The sequence below is a fragment of the Pezoporus occidentalis genome, unplaced genomic scaffold (genome assembly GCF_034315485.1).
Source record: "Pezoporus occidentalis ecotype Australia unplaced genomic scaffold, CSIRO_AGI_Poc_V1 ctg16, whole genome shotgun sequence".
Classification (NCBI taxonomy): domain Eukaryota; kingdom Metazoa; phylum Chordata; class Aves; order Psittaciformes; family Psittacidae; genus Pezoporus; species Pezoporus occidentalis.
The window spans coordinates 8622429-8641214 of NW_026913425.1; the positions used below are offsets into that span (position 1 = coordinate 8622429).

The 18786-nt window shown below is 39.6% G+C and overlaps 2 protein-coding genes across 8 annotated transcripts in view; one reads left to right on the forward strand and one right to left on the reverse strand.

Annotated features, from left to right (window-relative positions):
• Positions 1-18786, forward strand: part of UHRF2 (ubiquitin like with PHD and ring finger domains 2) — a 125676-nt gene that overhangs the window by 83828 nt on the left and 23062 nt on the right. Inside the window, exons 10-16 of one of the 7 annotated variants that reach the window (XR_009963556.1) lie at positions 5006-5112; positions 7175-7337; positions 7877-8014; positions 8816-8936; positions 9336-9499; positions 10928-11091; positions 11426-11524. Coding sequence is in view for 4 of the 7 variants with exons in the window: in XM_062612504.1 (XP_062468488.1) it covers positions 5006-5112; positions 7175-7337; positions 7877-8014; positions 8816-8936; positions 9336-9499; positions 11426-11524; positions 12953-13099 (939 nt within the window). In the remaining 3 variants the exon portion in view is untranslated. Of the gene's footprint in view, positions 1-5005; positions 5113-7174; positions 7338-7876; positions 8015-8815; positions 8946-9130; positions 9500-10925; positions 11525-12952; positions 14081-18786 lie in introns of those variants that run through there. The other 6 variants (XR_009963557.1, XM_062612505.1, XM_062612504.1 and 3 more) reach the window with 6 other exon arrangements.
• Positions 14557-18786, reverse strand: part of GLDC (glycine decarboxylase) — a 42316-nt gene continuing 38086 nt past the window's right edge. Inside the window, exons 22-25 of the mRNA XM_062612508.1 lie at positions 18083-18178; positions 16818-16990; positions 16078-16158; positions 14557-15189 (exon numbers count right to left, since the gene is read on the reverse strand). Of these exons, the coding sequence (XP_062468492.1) occupies positions 15046-15189; positions 16078-16158; positions 16818-16990; positions 18083-18178 (494 nt within the window). The 3' untranslated portion in view covers positions 14557-15045. The remainder of the gene's footprint in view (positions 15190-16077; positions 16159-16817; positions 16991-18082; positions 18179-18786) is intronic.

Here is an 18786-nt window from a genome sequence, read left to right on the forward strand (position 1 = left end):
GATAACGAAGAATAATCCCTTTTACCAGGACTTAAGTGTCCAACGCTGTGATGACCATTAGAGGGGCCCTGCCTCCACCCAGGTGGACATAGGGGACAATCGGATTTACTGGACTGTGTGGATCAGATGGCCTGGCACAGCAGTCCCACAGAAGTATAAGGCTCTAGTAGATACCGGCGCCCAGTGTACCCTGATGCCATCAAGCTGTCAAGGGTGGAACCCATCTGTATTTCTGGAGTGACAGGAGGATCCCAGGAGTTGACTGTGCTGGAGGCTGAGATCAGCCTGACTGGGAGGGAGTGGCAAAAGCACCCTATTGTGACTGGTCCAGAGGCTCCATGCATCCTTGACATAGACTGCCTCAAGAGAGGGTACTTCAAAGACCCAGAAGGGTACCGATGGGCTTTTGGTATTGCTGCTTTGGAGACTGAGGAAATTGAGCAGCTGTCCACCTTGCCTGGTCTCTCAGAAGATCCCTCTGCTGTGGGGTTGCTGAAAGTCGAAGAACAACAAGAGCCAATTGCGACCACAACAGTGCACCGGCGGCAATATCGCACCAACCGAGACTCCCTGATTCCCATCCATCAGCTGATCCGTAGACTGGAGAGTCAGGGGGTGATCAGCAGGACCCACTCACCCTTTAATAGCCCCATATGGCCAGTGAGAAAGTCTAATGGAGAATGGAGACTAACAGTAGACTATCGTGGCCTGAATGAAGTCACACCACCATTGAGTGCTGCCGTACCGGACATTCTAGAACTTCAGTATGAGCTGGAGTCAAAGGCAGCCAAGTGGTATGCCACGATTGATATTGCCAATGCATTTTTCTCAATTCCTTGGGCAGCAGAGTGCAGGCCACAGTTTGCTTTTACTTGGAGGGGTGTCCAGTTCACTTGGAACCGACTGCCCCAGGGGTGGAAACACAGCCCTACCATTTGCCATGGACTGATCCAGACTGCACTGGAAGAGGGGCAAGCTCCAGAACACCTGCAATACATTGACGACATTATTGTGTGGGGCGATACAGCGGAAGAAGTCTTTGAGAAAGGGAGGAAAATAATCCAAATCCTGGTGAAAGCTGGTTTTGCCATAAAACGGAGTAAGGTCAAGGGACCTGCACAGGAGATTCAATTTTGGGGAATAAAATGGCAAGATGGACATAGACAGATCCCCACAGATGTGATCAACAAGATAACAGCAATATCTCCACCAACTAATAAGAAAGAAACGCAAGCTTTCTTGGGTGCTGTGGGGTTACGGAGAATGCACATCCCAAATTACAGTTCGATTGTAAGCCCTCTCTATCATGTGACCTGGAAGAAGAGTGATTTTAAATGAGGCCCTGAACAGCAACAAGCCTTTGAGCAAATTAAACGTGAGATAGTTCATGCAGTAGCCCTTGGACCAGTCCGGACCGGACCAGATGTAAAAAATGTGCTGTACACTGCAGCTGGGGAGAACGGTCCTACCTGGAGCCTCTGGCAGAAAGCTCCAGGGGAGACTCGAGGTCAACCCCTTGGCTTTTGGAGTTGGGGATACAAAGGATCTGAGGCCAGCTATACCCCAACTGAGAAAGAGTTACTGGCAGCCTATGAAGGGGTTTGAGCTGCTGCCAAAGTGATTGGCACTGAAGCACAGCTCCCCCTGGCACCCCGGTTGCCCATGCTGGGCTGGATGTTCAAAGGCAGGGTCTCCTCTACACATCATGCAACTGATGCTACATGGAGTAAATGGGCTGCACTAATTACACAATGAACTTGAATAGGAAATCCCAGTCATCCAGGCATTCTAGAAGTCATCATGGACTGGCCAGAGGGCAAAGATTTTGGAATGTCACCAAAGGAGGAGGTGATGCGTGCTGAAGAGGCCCCACCATATAATAAACTGTCAGAAAGTGAGAAACAGTCTGCCTTTTTTAGTGATGTTCCTGCCGTACTGTGGGAAAGCATCGGAGATGGAAGGCAGCTGTATGGAGTCCTCGACAACAAGTTGCAGAAACTGCTGACGGAGAGGGTGAATCGAGTCAGTTTGCCGAGGTTAAAGCCATCCAGCTGGCCCTGGACATTGCTGAACGAGAAAAGTGGCCAGTACTTTATCTCTATACTGACTCATGGATGGTGGCAAATGCCCTGTGGGGGTGGTTGAAGCAATGGAAGCAGAGCAACTGGCAACACAGAGGGAAACCCATCTGGGCTGCTGCACTGTGGAAAGATATTGCTGCCAGGGTGCAGAACCTGGTGGTGAAGGTACGTCATGTAGATGCCCATGTACCCAAGAGTCGGGCCACTGAGGAACACCAGAACAACCATCAGGTGGATAAAGCTGCTAAGATTGAAGGGGCTCAGATGGACTTAGATTGGCAACATAAAGGTGAGTTATTTTTGGCCCGGTGGGCCCATGACACTTCAGGCCATCAGGGCAGAGATACAACATAGAGATGGGCTCATGATCGAGGGGTGGACTTAACAATGGACACTATTGCCCAGGTTATTCATGAGTGTGAAACATGTGCTGCAATTAAACAAGCCAAGCGGTTAAAGCCTCTTTGGTATGGAGGACGATGGCTGAAGTCCAAATATGGGGAGGCCTGGCAGACTGACTATATCACACTGCCACCAACCCGCCAAGGCAAGCGCCATGTGCTTACCATGGTGGAAGCAGCCACCGGGTGGCTGGAAACATACGCTGTGCCCCATGCCACTGCCCGGAACACTGTCCTGGGCCTTGAGAAACAGATTTTGTGGTGACACGGCACCCCAGAGAGAATTGAGTCAGACAATGGGACTCATTTCCGGAATAACCTTATAGATATTTGGGCCAAAGAGCATGGCATTGAGTGGGTATATCACATTCCCTACCATGCACCAGCCTCTGGGAAAATCGAACGGTACAATGGGCTGTTAAAAACTACACTGAGAGCAATGGGTGGGGGAACTTTCAAACATTGGGATACACACTTACCAAAGGCCACCTGGTTGGTCAACACCAGAGGATCTGCCAACAGGGCTGGCCCAGCCCAGTCAGAACTGTTACATATTGTAGAGGGGGACAAAGTTCCCGTGGTGCATATGAAGAATTTGCTGGGGAAGACAGTCTGGGTTATTCCTGCTTCAGGTAAAGGCAAACCCACTCATGGGATTGCTTTTGCTCAGGGACCTGGATATACTTGGTGGGTAATGCGGGAAGATGGAGAAGTCCGATGTATACCTCAAGGGGATTTGATTTTAGGGGAAAACAGCCAATGAACTTAACTGTGTGCTGTTGCCTGCTGTGTAATACTTTTATAGCCCCACAACTAGATGTCTCCAGGTCACCAGCAACTGGCCCTGACTTCCCTCCAACCATCATCCCAACGGAGAATGAACTTTGATAGAACCGGATGATTTCCGCAGTAAAGGAACGACCAGCATCAGCCGGCAACGATCCAATACTGCACACAGCCTTTCCTGCCCTGAAAGATTGTTACAAGAGATGGAACCTGACATCATGGACCGAATGCACTCAGCAGCATTATAGGGATTGGTCCATGCACTAAGAAATGATCTCTTTCTCTTGGTCTGTGTGTATATCGATGTATATATGTGGGAGAGCGATGGTATATTGAAATGTGGGATCTGAGCATGACGTGAATGGTATGGAATAAGGGGTGGATAATGTCCTGGGTTCAGCAGTAGCAGTCATGTTTCTCCTTCGTGGTAGCCGGTGCAGGGCTGTGTTTTGACTTCCAGCCTGGGAACAGTGCTGGTGATACTGATGTTTTCGGTTGTTGCTAAGTGAAGTTTACCCTGACCAAGGACTTTGTGAGGCTCATGCTCTGCCAGGGAAGAGGGGAAGCCGTGAGGAAGCAGAGACAGGACACCTGACCCAGGCTAGCCAAGGAGGTATTCCATACCACAGCACGTCATGCCCGGGGTGGGGGGTGACTGGGAGTTACCCGAAAGGACACGGGCTTCCAGGTGGGACTCGTTTCTTGGCCGGTGGTATCGTATTCTCTTCCCTTGTTATTTTCTCTTATCATTGTTGTAGTTGATGGTAGCGGTGGTGATTTGTGTTGTACATTGGTTGCTGGACTGTTCTTGTCTCAACCCGTAGGAGTTGCACCCTTTCGATCCTCCTCCCCGTTCCTCCAAGAGCGGGGAAGGGGAGAGCCCTGGTTGGGGGGGGGCCCTCGATTGCTCTCAGCCCAGCACCACTCACTGGGAGTGAGTGAACAAGTTGTCTGGCTAGGGTTTAAACCACGACAAGTGTGTATACACATATATATATTTCTAGAAATACTTGAATTTGCCAGGAGTAATATGAATTTCTGTGACATATTTCTAGAAGAAAATAGTAATACTGACTTTACTTAGTTTATGTAAATTTTGACTGGTTTTACAGTTCATGGTAAAAGTTCTTATCAGCCTTCCTTCAGTTTAAAGGAACTCCTACATAAGAACTATACTACAGAATTACATCAGTTGACAAAATGCTAATCTAAATGAGTTTAAGCTTTTACTAGTTCAGAAGAGCTGGGATTATTATTGCATTAAAACACCTGCCTTCCATGTAAGGCATAGCTATTTGTACTTACTAGCACTTAGTCCCTTGCACAGGCTGCTGAAGTGATCCCTCCAATGTATTTATGTATTTTACAAACATGATAGACATGTAAACTAAATAAAAGCTCTGGAGCAAGTAACCACTTAGTAGAATGTGTTCATTCCTCAGAATTATTTTTTTTTTCCCCAAAAACCAGCTTTTTAAAAGATTCAAAAGTCCTACTTTTTTTAAGGCAGACAATTTTTTACTAGGAACTTCCTGGTGAATATGTTATATCCAGACCATTAGCTTTGTGCTGGCACAACTGCTCTAGAAGGACAGTAATGCTGAAATTGGAAACACCTATTTCCATGTCTTGGAGTATAGTTTTTCTCTGTCTGAGTAAATAGAACAAATTAAGTCACATTTCCTTTTTGATTGAGTTGCTCCCAGTGTTAAAATGAAGGATAATCTTCTTGCACAGGATCGAGGAGATGAATTCACTTACACTGGGAGTGGAGGTAGAGATCTTTCTGGCAATAAAAGGATTGGAGAACACTCATTTGATCAGACATTAACACACATGAATAGGTAAGTTTTGAAGGTATAATTTAAAAGTATTCCAGAACAAAAGTTCTGGGTTGTAGTGCTTTGATTAAAAACTAGTATTTCACTATATTCATTCACTCCTATACATGCTGGTTTTGTAAACAATGGTGCCTCTTGCTGCTCAGGGTCATTTTATCAAGCATTATGTTTTGTTGATGTAAAGAAACATGCACCTCAATGAAATATTGCTGTATTGGTGGTGCAGCTAGTAGTCATGTCTCTGGTTAAAATTGTCCTACAACTTTCTTCAGAGGGCTCTGGTTTTACTGTAATGAGATGTTTGACAAAACTCCTGCATGAAAGTTTTCTATTCTGGGTGTTTCTTTTTAAATTTGTTCTTCAATGTTTAAATCAATTAGGAAATTTAAGTAGGAAGAAAGCATGTTTGTTTTCCCATATTAGAATAAATCTTCACTATTTTGCTAGCCCTTGTTTCCATTGTAGTTTTCTGTGAAGAGCAAGGAATTAGGGTGTTGCTCTATCAAGAAGAGGTGCTTGAGAATGAAAATATATGTAAAAAAAAAAAAAAGAATTAGACATCTCTGAAGTGTTTTCACATCCTCTAAAAGTCTGCCTCAACAAAGAATTCTCTATCCTTTTTTATTTCTGAGAGCATACTCTTTCATATGCAACTGACCACTTAACACCAGTAAGGTACTGACATTGACTGAGACCTTTACTTTGCCAGGTCTGCTTTTATATACAATCTGCTGCTGTTAAGCAGAGTGTAGAAGGATTCTTTGCTTTTTGGTGGTGCTTCCAGGAGAAAGGAAAGCCTGCCTTGGCTGCTGAGAGGGGGGAGAGAAGGGGGAGGACATGATGTGAACAAGAACAAGGACGGAAGATGGAAGTAGGTTTAAGCAAAACGTTTACAAGCTTATTTAGTGAATAGAGCAAATTTGCATTGGGAAGCAGAATTAAAAGCTGGACTTCAGAGTCTCAGCATTCCTCTGCTGTTGGCAAATGAGAAATCCACTGTCAAAACTCACCTTGTATTTTTGCAGGTATTAGTGTGCATGGCGTACGATAAGGTTCTGCTCTCAGTTACTGATTTTGATTCAAGTTTTCAAGCATTTTGATACTAAAGATCATGATAACTCCATGTAGTTGAGTCAGTATTGGTTAATTTACCTATCCAAATATTTTATGTCTCCTTTTTTAAGTTTTGTTTTTATGTAAGAAACATTTTTAGAGTTGGTATTGTATGCCTGTCTCTTACTGTCCTGTGTAATGTGGGTTTTATACTCGTACCGTGGCTGTTTTTAAACTATTATTTCATCTGTTCTGAGATCCATGGTTTAATTTGAATCTGGTTTTGAAGGGTTTTCAATCCTTGATCAAATCAGGCTGTGGAAGTAGAAATACTTTTCATTACAGCAGTTTGATGTAGTAGGTATTCATAGTGTCTTGTTCCAGATTTCTAGAAGAGGGCCTTTATGTAGTTAGTGGATAAAAGGGTTTATTGTCCTTGAGTTAAATACTATTATATAACTCCTACTCTGAGGCAAAGTATGTATTATGTGAGAAATTTCAGTTACTTAGAGGTTTTTTTGGATGGTTATTGTGTACTCTTCATAGTGTTTTTCGTCATATTCATTACTTCTGGTACACACATAAAGAGCCGTAAAATCTGCAGCTAAATGGGATAGTGATAGGGAAAGTTTGCCTTTTGTTACAGTTTTCTTTCAATTCCCTCAATGCTATTTAGGAAAGAATTAGTTTTAAAAATGAAGAATATTGGATCTAAAAGAATTGGCTTGTTTTGTTTAGCTCTTTCAGATGAGTTTTCATCTGAAATCTTGACAACAAAATATTTTGTTTTCCCAGTTTTTTTTTCTTAACATACATGGTAGAATGGATCTTACTGCTTTGGATCTTACTGCTTTCACTACTTCTGCAGCTGTTAAAGAATGTACTGGAAAGTTCTATGCTGTGTGATTAAGCGTATTAGACAAGGGAAATAAATATGACTTAATTACAGTAATTCTCAAGAATCTGTCATGTGAAGCAGTCTAGTGTATGAAAATTTTAAATCTCTTTCTAGGGCATTGGCCCTTAACTGTGATGCCCCACTGGATGACAAAAATGGAGCAGAGTCTAAGAATTGGAGAGCTGGTAAGCCAGTCAGAGTAGTGCGCAGTTCAAAAGGACGGCGAATCAGCAAGTATGCCCCAGAGGAAGGCAACAGATATGATGGCATTTACAAGGTATTTGTCTCTCTACTGAGTGCAGCATAACATTTTTCATCATTTGTTTTAAAAAGTCTCATGTTACATAGCAAATTATTCAATATTACTTAAAAGAAGTAATTCTTTTTTCTCCATGATAGCTTTTTAGCCTTAGCTTCTTCTGCAGAGAACTAAAATGAAATTATGCAGAGCAGTGATGATAAAACACAATCCATAATAGGATGTGTAAAGTTGAATATGTAAGCTGCTTTATTTGTGCCTGCGGAGTCATATTCATTGCTGGAATTAAAGTATTTCTTCATGCCATCCAACTATATCCTAGTTCTTTGTGCATTTAATGACTTCTCAGCATCTGAAATAAAGGTGTTTACCTTTTAAGAGCACTGTATTTATCAAAAATAGAAAAATTTTGCACCGAGGGAAGAGTTGTTGTATAATAGTAATGTATAACTTAGTCTTCTCATTTCTTCTTGAACAATGAAACTGTGAAAACCTGACTATATGCATATGTTTGGCTTGTGATAAAATAATGTCAGTAATTTCATTTTGTTCTTTAGGTGGTAAAATACTGGCCAGAAATTGGAAAATGTGGATTTTTAGTTTGGCGTTACCTTTTGAGGAGAGATGATGTTGAGCCTGCACCTTGGACTTCAGAAGGAATGGAGCGCACAAAGAAACTGGGTCTAAGTGTACAGGTTTGAATCAGGACTTACAGAATTGTGTTTGTTCTGAGTTCCATGAAATAAATTCCAGAAATAGTTAAATTAAAGCCCCTCTTTTTTTTTTCTTGTACTTCACATTGGCAGAATTGAATGTCAAAAACCACTGTAGATTATCTGACTGAAAGATCCTGTATTAGTGACACAGCAGAAGGAACAGTGGATGGAGTGTTCTGCCTTAGCAGTGAATTGCTTTGCATATATGTATTGGAAAATTAAGAGTTTGAATACAGTTTTGTGATCCTTATGGTGGAAAGGATTTTTAGAAGAATTTTAGAATTTGTAGCTGATTCTGTCTGAGAAATTGGGAAACTTGTGAATTTTATGTACTTTCCTCTCCATGTGACTGAGTGATTTGGGTGACTGCATTCCAGGCACAGAAATCAACTGACCCATAAGGACTTTGAAATTGCAGAATACACAAAAGATAGAAAGAACTAACATACTGTTTTTTCACAGCAAGGCAGCAGTAGATCTTGCAGCATGCCGTCATCTTCAGCTTTGCCTAACTGATTTGCATAGTTGTAAGGGCACAGATAAGGGTTCTTTTTAATACAATCAAGTCTGGATTAGGTTCTTTGACTTGACTACACTTTCTTAGTAATAAATACTAATTTAAGTGTTTTCTCTATCATGTATGGTTTTAAAAATTATTTTGTAGTTACTTTAATATGTAGTCACAGGGTTTTGAAGTCTTTTAGATACTAGTCTTGTTGGTATTCGGGAATTCTTGTGTGCCAGTGGGTTTTGTTTTATACCTGTGCTTTTTTATTTTAGTATCCAGAAGGTTATTTGGAAGCCATGGCTAGTAAGGAGAAAAAAGATAAGGTTAAAAAGCAAACTGTGAAACAGGAGCCAACCAGGCAAAGCAATGGAAACCAGAAAAGGACAATTGATGGTATTTTTTGTTTTTACTTTTTTAGCATTCATCAGCAAAGTCTGTCGTGTTATGTTCATTAAGCTGGTAGCATGAAAATTTTGTGGAAGTGTGAAGTTATTTGGAATACTAATGTAAACTGATAAGCACATGCTCTGTTATTAAGTATTAGTGTAGGGATCTTATTTATGACTCTTACAGTTCTTTCTCTTAAGCTCTGCAGAAAAACGAGCAGTCTTCTGTGCATTTGTGTCCTGCAGCCCAAAACAATGCTGTACAGTATGAGTTGGAGCATGGATTTGATGTCCAAATTTCAGGAGTGTAATCCATGTTTTAGTCTTCTAGAAACATGGATTACCTTTTATTAGTTCAGACTAATGTTCTGTTCTTACTGTGTCTGATGGTCATAATCTTAAACAGGTATAGAGGAGCCTATGAGTACACCCAAAAAAGCCATGAGGATGGGAGATGGAGGAAAAGGAGAGGCTTTCCAGCTGACCCAAGAGCAGCAATGGCTGATTAGAGAAGACACGATGAACCAGAAACTGTGGGATGAAGTACTTGCTTCTCTTAAGGAAGGACCAGTATGTTTGCTGCATGCATGATTTTTAATATTTACCTTTTCTTTAGACTTCTAGGAGGAATCTTGGGTCCTTCTTAAAACCTAATTTGCTTGTTGAACTTCTGCTGAATACTGACTGTACCTAGCATTATTTTTGTTTTTAAGACTTTGATTTCAAGGAAATAATCCTCACTTGTGCAATTTGCTATTGATGGCTCATCTTACACCTGCATAATAGAGATCTTTTCTTGCTCAAAAAACATTTTGAAGTTAGAAGTGGCTTTTTTTTTTCAGTTTTGCAGGGAGTGTGTTTTCACTGAAATTATATTTTTGTACTATGCTGATGTGAGAAATCAGACATGAAGAAAGATGGTTCTAGTCACTACTTTTCATTTACAGAGAAAATAATTTTATGACAGAAAATGCAGCTTGCTTGCTTTGTTTAAGAAGATATAAGTATTGTCATCTTCAAATTTAAATAGGAAATGAAAATATTTTCATCCATATCTAGATTATTCCACTCTGTAGAAACAAAAACTTAAGTAAGAGGAAAATATTTTCCTCCCTCTAAATGTCAAGAAAATAGCATGAATCATAGAATCATAGAATGGTTTGGGCTGGAAAGGACATTGAAGATCATCTGCTTCCAACCCCATTGCCATGGGCAGGGATGCCTCGCACTACAGTAGCTCATGATTAAGAGACTATAGACACTAGCATTCAGAAAGTCAACAAAAGAAGTATTTGCTGAAATACTTTGTCTTTCAGTGATGATTAGTCTTACCAATCTCAAGTTCTTAGTTATTTTAGCTATTTTGCAGAGGAGATCAAAGCACTAAGAAGTTAAAATAACTTGATAAAACTCAATTCACTGAAAATCAAACCATTGGTTGGTAAGTTGATATAAGTAAATAGTTTATTTGGGAATTACCAGTGGCTATTTATGGTGCTTCTGAAACAGAAAAAGCATCTATAACTCCCCGTTCTTCCATGCCCAGTGTTCTGTAATGACTAGAAGGAATGTCATCTCTTAAAATTGTGCATGATGACAGGCAATAGGGATCCATGTCTATAAAAAACAGAGAGCAGCAATTTCAAAATGGTTGATTCACATCTTCTACAGATTTCTACCCATAATTTTGGTAAGAATTCCATTTGGTTGCCACCAAAGACAGTGGGAATGACTGGTAGCTTTGGGTCGCTACTGTGAAAATGTAAATATTTCTGCTTGAAACACCTGCTTTTAACTAAATAAAATGTGGTTTAAGATAAGTCTGGTATTAAAAATTATTACAAGGAACCATATTGTGATTGCCTTTAGATCTGCTTTGTTTGTTACATGCCCAAGCTTCTGTTCTTGAGATGTTTGGAGATCACTGACATACTGAAGATAAGCATGTTTGTGTGTGTAAAACACCTGATTACAAATGTATCTTGATATTTCTCAGAGGTGCCCTGCGAAGATTTGAAAACCAGGGAGATTTTCTGCAGAGAATTTGTCCTGAGGAGAGAAGAAACCATTAACCAGCTGTAATCCATAAGCACAGGAAGAGGTGCAGCAGTGGCTTTCTTAGGAGAAGTTGTTCCCTTGGCAGAGAAGCAGAGATCTTTCAGGCACATGCAAATTTCTAGCTGCAGTTACTAAACATAATTACTGAATTTTATGAGCTTTGCTAAGAATCAGGCGTGAAGGGCCCTATGGGCTGATTCATTTTGTTTATAACAATACTGATACAAACAAGTAACAATCTTTAAAATATTAGTTTCCTGATTTGTGGAAGAGCAGGGAAATTAAGCAGTTATGGACTTTCTTCCTGATTACTTTTAGAAAGCTAGAGTTAAGGATATGGAGGCCTTTAAAACTTCTGGAAATTCATCATCTTTATGTAGTAAGTAGTATTATAAGAACTGTAATAGAGCTTGTCCTTATTCTTTTGCCCTACACTAGAATTTTCTGAAGAAACTGGAACAATCCTTTATGTGTGTCTGCTGCCAGGAGCTGGTTTACCAGCCAGTGACAACAGAGTGCCTCCACAACGTCTGTAAAGTAAGAATAAACTCAGTCTTGCTCTGGGCTGTTTTCTTAGTCCTGAGACCCCAGTCACCAAAGTCATATGCATTCTAGGAATTCAATAATTATTGCCTAACATTCTGAGCAGAAACATGCAACAAGTTTGCATTCATTGATTGTTATGTAAGCTTAATTTTATGTAATAAAGTCTGGAAGTGTGTAGTATAGTTCCTGGTAGACATAATGTGTGAAGTCTGGCATTGCTGTCATTCCTTTGTGATCAGTAGAACTACACTAGGAATTGGTTTGGTCCAGGAGCTAGGTGATGATACAGCCACAATAATTCAATTTGACATAGCTAAGGAATAAAAACAGGTTTTATTATTGTGTAACACTTATTTCAAAGGATGCAGAGTAAATATATGACAATTATTTGGAGTAAGTTATGTTATCTTGTTATTCTTGATATTGTTTAGTAGGAGGACCACATAAATCAATTTATAACTCATGTATCATAAAATCTTGATCATGTGCTGAATTGTGATACTTGAGGTCTGCCTGCTATACCCAGTATTTTGCCTGCCTAGGAGCCTTAAAAGGACTCAGACTATTATGATCCTAGTACAATATCTGATAATACAAGTTCACTGTTTAAGTAGATATGTATTGTTTCTTAAAAATCAGTGTTGTTATGGATGGGCTGCACACATGGAATGTTTATAGCTCCTTAAAACATTAAAAGTGTTAATATGGGGTAAATATTTAGAATTACGGATACTGGAAAACTGGAGAAGAGAAAGCTGAATGTCAGCAAACTCGGAAGGTACAGAATTTGAAGATGTCAGTAAATATTTGCAAATGCAAAATAACATCCGGTTAAAGCTGTAAGGAATAGTTTGATAGCAAGCTGCTGTTGCTGTTTGGGCACAGATCTGCCCTGATCTATTTCTGCTTGGGCTGTGAGCAGCTTGTGGTAACATAGTAAGGAGGACAGCACTGATGCTAGTGTGTTAAGAGATAATATTATTCTACATATGTCTTAAAGGCGTAATTGAATCTTATCTGGTGAGGTAGATGGAGATTGTTAAGACAGTATAGCTGATGTGCTCACCTTCTTGAAGAACTTTACCAATTTGACTGTGAAGCTAGAAAGAAGCTGCAGACATGGCTATGATTCACAGGAAGGCCCTAGTGGAAATGAAGGGGAAATCCCAGCAGTGATTTGTTTTAATTCCTCCCCAACTCAGTTTTTCGCATCTCAGCCAAGAGCAGAGTTCCTTTGATAGGGCATTTTGGTCATAGAGTCAAGAGGTAGGCACCAGAGGGTTTCGTAATGATTTCCTTTTTCTGGTAATACAGCAGGTTGCATTTTTGGTTACTGTGATTCCTTTGTTTTTTGCTGGTTAAGCTGTCACTCTTAAACAAAATTCTCATAATTTGTTTCCCTGTCTTTGTGTGTCCTAGAGTTGTTTACAGCGTTCTTTCAGAGCTGAAGTTTTCACCTGCCCTGCCTGCCGCTACGACCTGGGAAAAGGCTACACCATGGTTCCCAACAAGATACTGCAGACACTACTGGACCAGTTCTTCCCTGGTTACAGTAAAGGACGATGATGTGCTCAGATTCTTCTGTACTTCGTTCAATGACTTTATAGAGAGTAAAGGGGAATAAACATGAGAAATTCAACAGTGGACCAGCCACCTTGATGGGACTCAATATATTGTCACATTTTGAAGCAGCTAACCCTCTTCCCATCATGGCCATCTTTCTGGTGTAGTGAGAACTCTAATTCTTAGCTGTCTTTTAACATCAAGGGTAGTTTTGGCCAGTTAAAAAAATGTTTTTAAAGAAGAGGAAGACGAAGAAGAAGAAGCCTCAGCTCTTACTGGCCTAGCTGATGCTTAATTTATAATTTGTTTTTTTGTAACTACCTCAGGACAGAGGAAAATACATTGTGGGGATAACAAAACTTAGTGGAGTTTTAGCTACACACTGCCTCCTCAATATTAGTTGTGCCTGGTCCATGTGGTTTGATTTACAAAAGAGAAAAAAAACAACCAACCAATCCAAACCAAAACAAAAACCCACAAAAAAAAAGGCAAAAACTCCCATAAACAGCACTTAAGCCAGCTGGATTAAAGAACAGCAAATTCTGTGGTGTGCATAATCCTTTTTTGTCTTTTTCTTCTATTATGCTGTATTTTTTTGCAAGAACAGGCTGATTTTTAGTCTATTTTTGTGAGCTTCATTGTGCTTTTCTTGTATCTTACGCAAGTTGACTACTAATGACTAATGAGAACAATATGAATGCATTGTTGCTGCATTAGTGTAAAGTGATCTGTGTTTTTTGCACTTAAAGAGGGTATTCAAGACACTCTAGTTGTGTAAAAACTAGTTCATATAAAAAGGCCACTTCTGTATTAGTTACAATGTATGCTTTTAGTAGGTCTTGTATCAGTGGCAATACATCTACATGGCATTGAAGGCAGTGCTAGCTTGAGAGGGTTCAAATCGCTTCATATTGTGATCTGAAATTTTATATACAATATATCCCCCCCAAATATACCTTATTAAATATTTTATGATTCAGAAAAGTTGCTAATTTTGTTTTTAATATTATCCACTTCTTAAAAAGTAGAAGTTTATAGATTTTTTTTTTTTTCAGATTAGTGGGCTGCTTATTTTTCAGATGTGAGGGTTTGTATTCCTTAACTCATTTCTCAATGGAAAAAGTACTGTTAAGTAAGAAAAAAGCCCAGCCTGACATCGGTATCTGTGGGCTCACACATACTCTGTAGCAGCCTTGACTGCTGAACCCAGGACAAAGGAAAAACTGATGTAACATAGAAAAACATTGTTTGTTACTGCTCAGTAAAAGTGATCATTCTAGCTCATTAAGGGAAAAAAAAAAAGCATCTATTTCCATATTAGTCTCTGTCAGTATTTCGCTTTGTGTAGAAGAGGTTACTGCTGTGGCATTTCTGACAAACCAGAAATAAAGCTTCATCATTTTATACTGCTTTGTTGGATAAACCCAGGTGAAAATGTAAAATCGAGAAGATGACAACAATTAAAATTCTGACCAATTTTATTAGAGTACTAACATTGGTAGGTAAAAAAACCCAGCATGAAATATTGACTAGCAATGCTAGTGATAATATGTGAAGTATATTAAACAATCTACTTCATCATTTTTTACAAAATATAAACAATTACTCCCACAGTTAATATTCAGTATTATTGCCTATGCATCTGTGTATTTTCTACTTTTTTAACTATACCTTCTTTGCCAATTTGCAATTTGGGTGTTAATTGTTAAAACTTTAGCACAAAACAGACAAAATGCTGAATTGAGGCAACTTCATATTCATCTGCTGTGGAACAATCAAATTCTGTTTACACCTAGCATATTAACTGTATTTACATTTTAACTGAGCAGTGATTCAATTAACAAACATGGTGATTATCCAAAATATACACAGTATATAAATCCCCTGTCAGTTCTGGGAGGTAAAGGCCATCCGGATGGACTCAGAAATCCAGGCAGCTGGAAACAGTCTTAGGAAGATGCTCTCTTCTGTTCAGAAAAGGGAGATTCGTAGGCTTCCATTGGTGGGCAGGTACAAACCAGATGCTGATCTCCGTATATGTCATCAATGCGAGCAATTGTAGGCCAAAACTTGCTTTCAGGCTTCACAAATGGCTAAGTACAGAAGAAAAAACAACCATTTTAATTTTTCTACCAAGGCAGTCTATGTAGTTGTAGTAGATATTAGAAATTTTAAAAATTACACTTGCTGGGAAAGCGCATTTTTTAAGTGAAGTTGTACTTCAGATCTGTTTGCAGTCCCTGAAAGTTAACAAGCATGTATAATAGAGTTTGCAGTCAAAAGAATATTTAGAGTTTTTAAAGGGTGTAACCATGTCCTCTAACAAATGCTTGCAAAGAAACAACTGTTATGGGATTAAAAAGAAAAAAAAGACCCTTTGAATAACTGGCTTACAGGTAGGTACCCAGGAAAAGTGGAGGAGGCTGTGCTGTTCAATATGGTTATAATATAGTATAGAAATCCGGGTGGCAAACTTCACAGGTGCAGTTAAAGTCTTCCTTTGTGCTCTGAAGCAGTCCCGTGTATCCAGTTCCAATTTGATCCTTATTTGCAGCAGATTCACACTGGTGTGGCTTTTTCCATGGTGACTGTACATCTTGTTAAACCCTCATCGAAGTTCTTCAGGGCAGAGCTTTACATCTCAGAAGATGGGACTCTGTTTTTGGAGCCCCTAGTGCAGTATGGCAGATCTGAATGGGATGTTTCAAATAGGAATATCCAGTATTCAAGTGCTGGGATTTAGACATCCAAGTTTGCATTTCATATGTAGAGACTGTGTTTTACGATCTTTTTTCCTTGTCTTGAAAAACAGAACCAATGGAACTACTGTGGAACTCACACACATAAAAAATTGGGCAACAGTAAAAATGACTCGAGCTTTATTCTTACCAGATTATTTCAGCTCCAACTGACCAGAAAACCACAGAGCAGAAAGGACATTTATATATTACTGCACCACTAGGATCTCCTTATTTACTCACCAATGGGAATGCTGCCACTTCTCTGGAATAAGGACGATCCCACTTGGAAGAAGTGACACAGTTCAGAGTATGTGGTGACATCTGCAAGCAAAAGTACATGTTAGTACACGAAATTACTGAATTCAGTTCAATGTATCAGGGTGAACCCTCCTTCAAGATCACATTACTACATATAAATAATCACTGTCTAGATAGTCTCTTGAGAATACAGTTCTTCTGGTGAAAAAAGGCAGATTTCAAACAGGAGCAAGTCAGTATCTGGATTTTGTTTTGCCTGAAGGTACTACCCAAGGTTTGACTATGTTTCCAGGATTTCAGTAAATCCCCTCAGCATTTAAAAGGCATTATGACGACAGCATCATGAGAGTTGAACAGAAGTTGAGCCTATAACAATTTTGTGCTGCAGTTACTAAAATAAGTAATTAAATATGTATTTAACTGTTAAATTTTAAGGTCATTCGATTTCCCCTCTAAAGCAGATAAAAAAAAAACATTTCTCCTTTATTACTTTGAGATTGCCTCAAAAATTATAGATCACGTGTTTCTGTAAATAACTTTCTCTGCTGTGTCAGTAAAGGCCGGATTTCTGAATTGAAAAGGTAAAAAATCAGATTTTGGAAGAAGTTTAAGGTTTCGGAAAATGTCAAATTTCAAGAAGCTCAAAGCAGTCTTATGTAGTCTCATGATAAGTCTGATGCTTACCAGCTGATGCTGGTAACTTGCTCTACCTGCCATCTTACCTTCAGTGGGTTTATTTGGGGGTCCATCCTGCCCTCCTCTATTTCAGCAATTTCCTGACGAATATTGACCATTGCATCACAAAATCTGTCCAGCTCTGCCTTGTCTTCAGACTCTGTTGGTTCAATCATAAGCGTCCCTGCCACTGGCCAGGACATGGTTGGAGCATGAAAACCTTATAAAGAAGAAATAGTCACTGACAATAGGTTACGAGTTAATATCTACATTACCTATCAATTGATTCACAAATTCAACCCTTTATAACCTTTACAGGATTGAACTGATTGGTGGTGTTGGCAGTGTATACTGTAAAGGTAAAACAGACTTTTTGAGTATCTTAGTTTTTAACACTGAAGGGTGTTGCCATTGTATTATTTACAATTGAGCTACCACTGATTTAATGAAACTCAGTTAAAACCTGTTCTTTTTTGCTTTTTTTTACTTTTCATCCCCAGGTATGTATTTTCTCTCCTGTGTTATTTCTGTTCCTGCTGCTCACTTCAGTAGAAGTGCTTTGTCACTTTACCTTCTTATGGCAGGCAAAGTGAGACAGGTATAGATTTCTGCACTGGTGAACAACGTAAAAAGATCAAGTGATCTCTCATGATTTCTGTTGTGCGCTACTGCTAATTACAGCCTCATGACACTTCTCTTCTGGGTGCAGAGGATGGACTTCATGAAACTTATCCGTGTAACTCACCTCCATACCTACTGAAAAGTCCATTTGAAGTGGTGCGTGCTATTTAAGGCCATAGCAGCCCAGTTAACAAGAGTGGAAAGGGTGTCACAAGTGGACTTTGTATTATTTCACTGGAGAGGTATTACTGGTCAGGGTTTTAACAGCTTTTATGAATATTCATTAGAGGCACAGTTGCATAGGATCAAGCAGCTCAATGGGACTTCTCAAATGGCAGCCAAAGAGTAGCCACAGTTAGGTTCTGCAGAACATGTACAAAACTGCCTAAATTATATCAGGATGGAAGCATTTAAATCCTATCATCCTATTTCGAAAGTGTTTCTTTTTGTTGTTGGAATCTTATTAAGCTCCTGGCTCCAACCTGCTTGCACCAGTGGTTAAGTCATTCAATTGCAAATCTGAAGGGGCAGTTTATAAAACTGAGAAGATAAGAGCAGACTTCTAAGTAGATACTACAACTCAATCGATTCAAATATCTCTCCAAGATGTTAACAAACATGAGCAGACCTGAACTGATCGTTGACAGATTCACCATCCATAAGCACGACTTGAATGTTTCTTTAAGCTTACCATAATCCTGAAGTCTCTTCGCAAGATCGACAGCTTCAATGTTTGCCGTTTTTTTGAAAGGTCTTGTATCCAAAATGAATTCATGGGCTACATAACCTGTAAATGAAAAAGTGTACACTTTGTTTACTCACTAGGAGTATAATGGGATCTGCCTAGCAGTCTTTTCTGATTGGTTTGGTGGAGAGCATGGCAAACAGACAAATTACAAAATACCCACTTGGGCAAGATCTCCAACCTGAGAAATTGCAAGGTAAGAGATACACCACCTGGTAATTGAAGACTGGCCCTCTGAATCCATGTCACATTAAGAAAAGGCCTCATTTCCAAGAACAGAACTAGGAAAGGGTGGTCAAAGTAGCTCCTTTACTTTACAAGTACACTGAAAATAAATGCATTTGTCAGTGGCCCAACACCATCTGGGTCTTAGGCTATCCTGAATTAGCCATGTACAAGATAGTCACTATCATGATATGAAAGAGAAAAGCTCAAATCTGGTGTTCTAGAGACTAAAGGCAGAATTTATCTAAATTTATATCCATGATCCTGGAAAAACCTTGTGAATCTTTCAAAATTTGCAACTTCCATTCACTTCTGTGAGGAAACAGTATTTTTTCTTAAAATTCAACCTGCAAGTTTAGCCAAGGTGTACTCCAGTGAATATAAGACACATATTTTGAGGAGCATACATACTGTACTCCAATGTC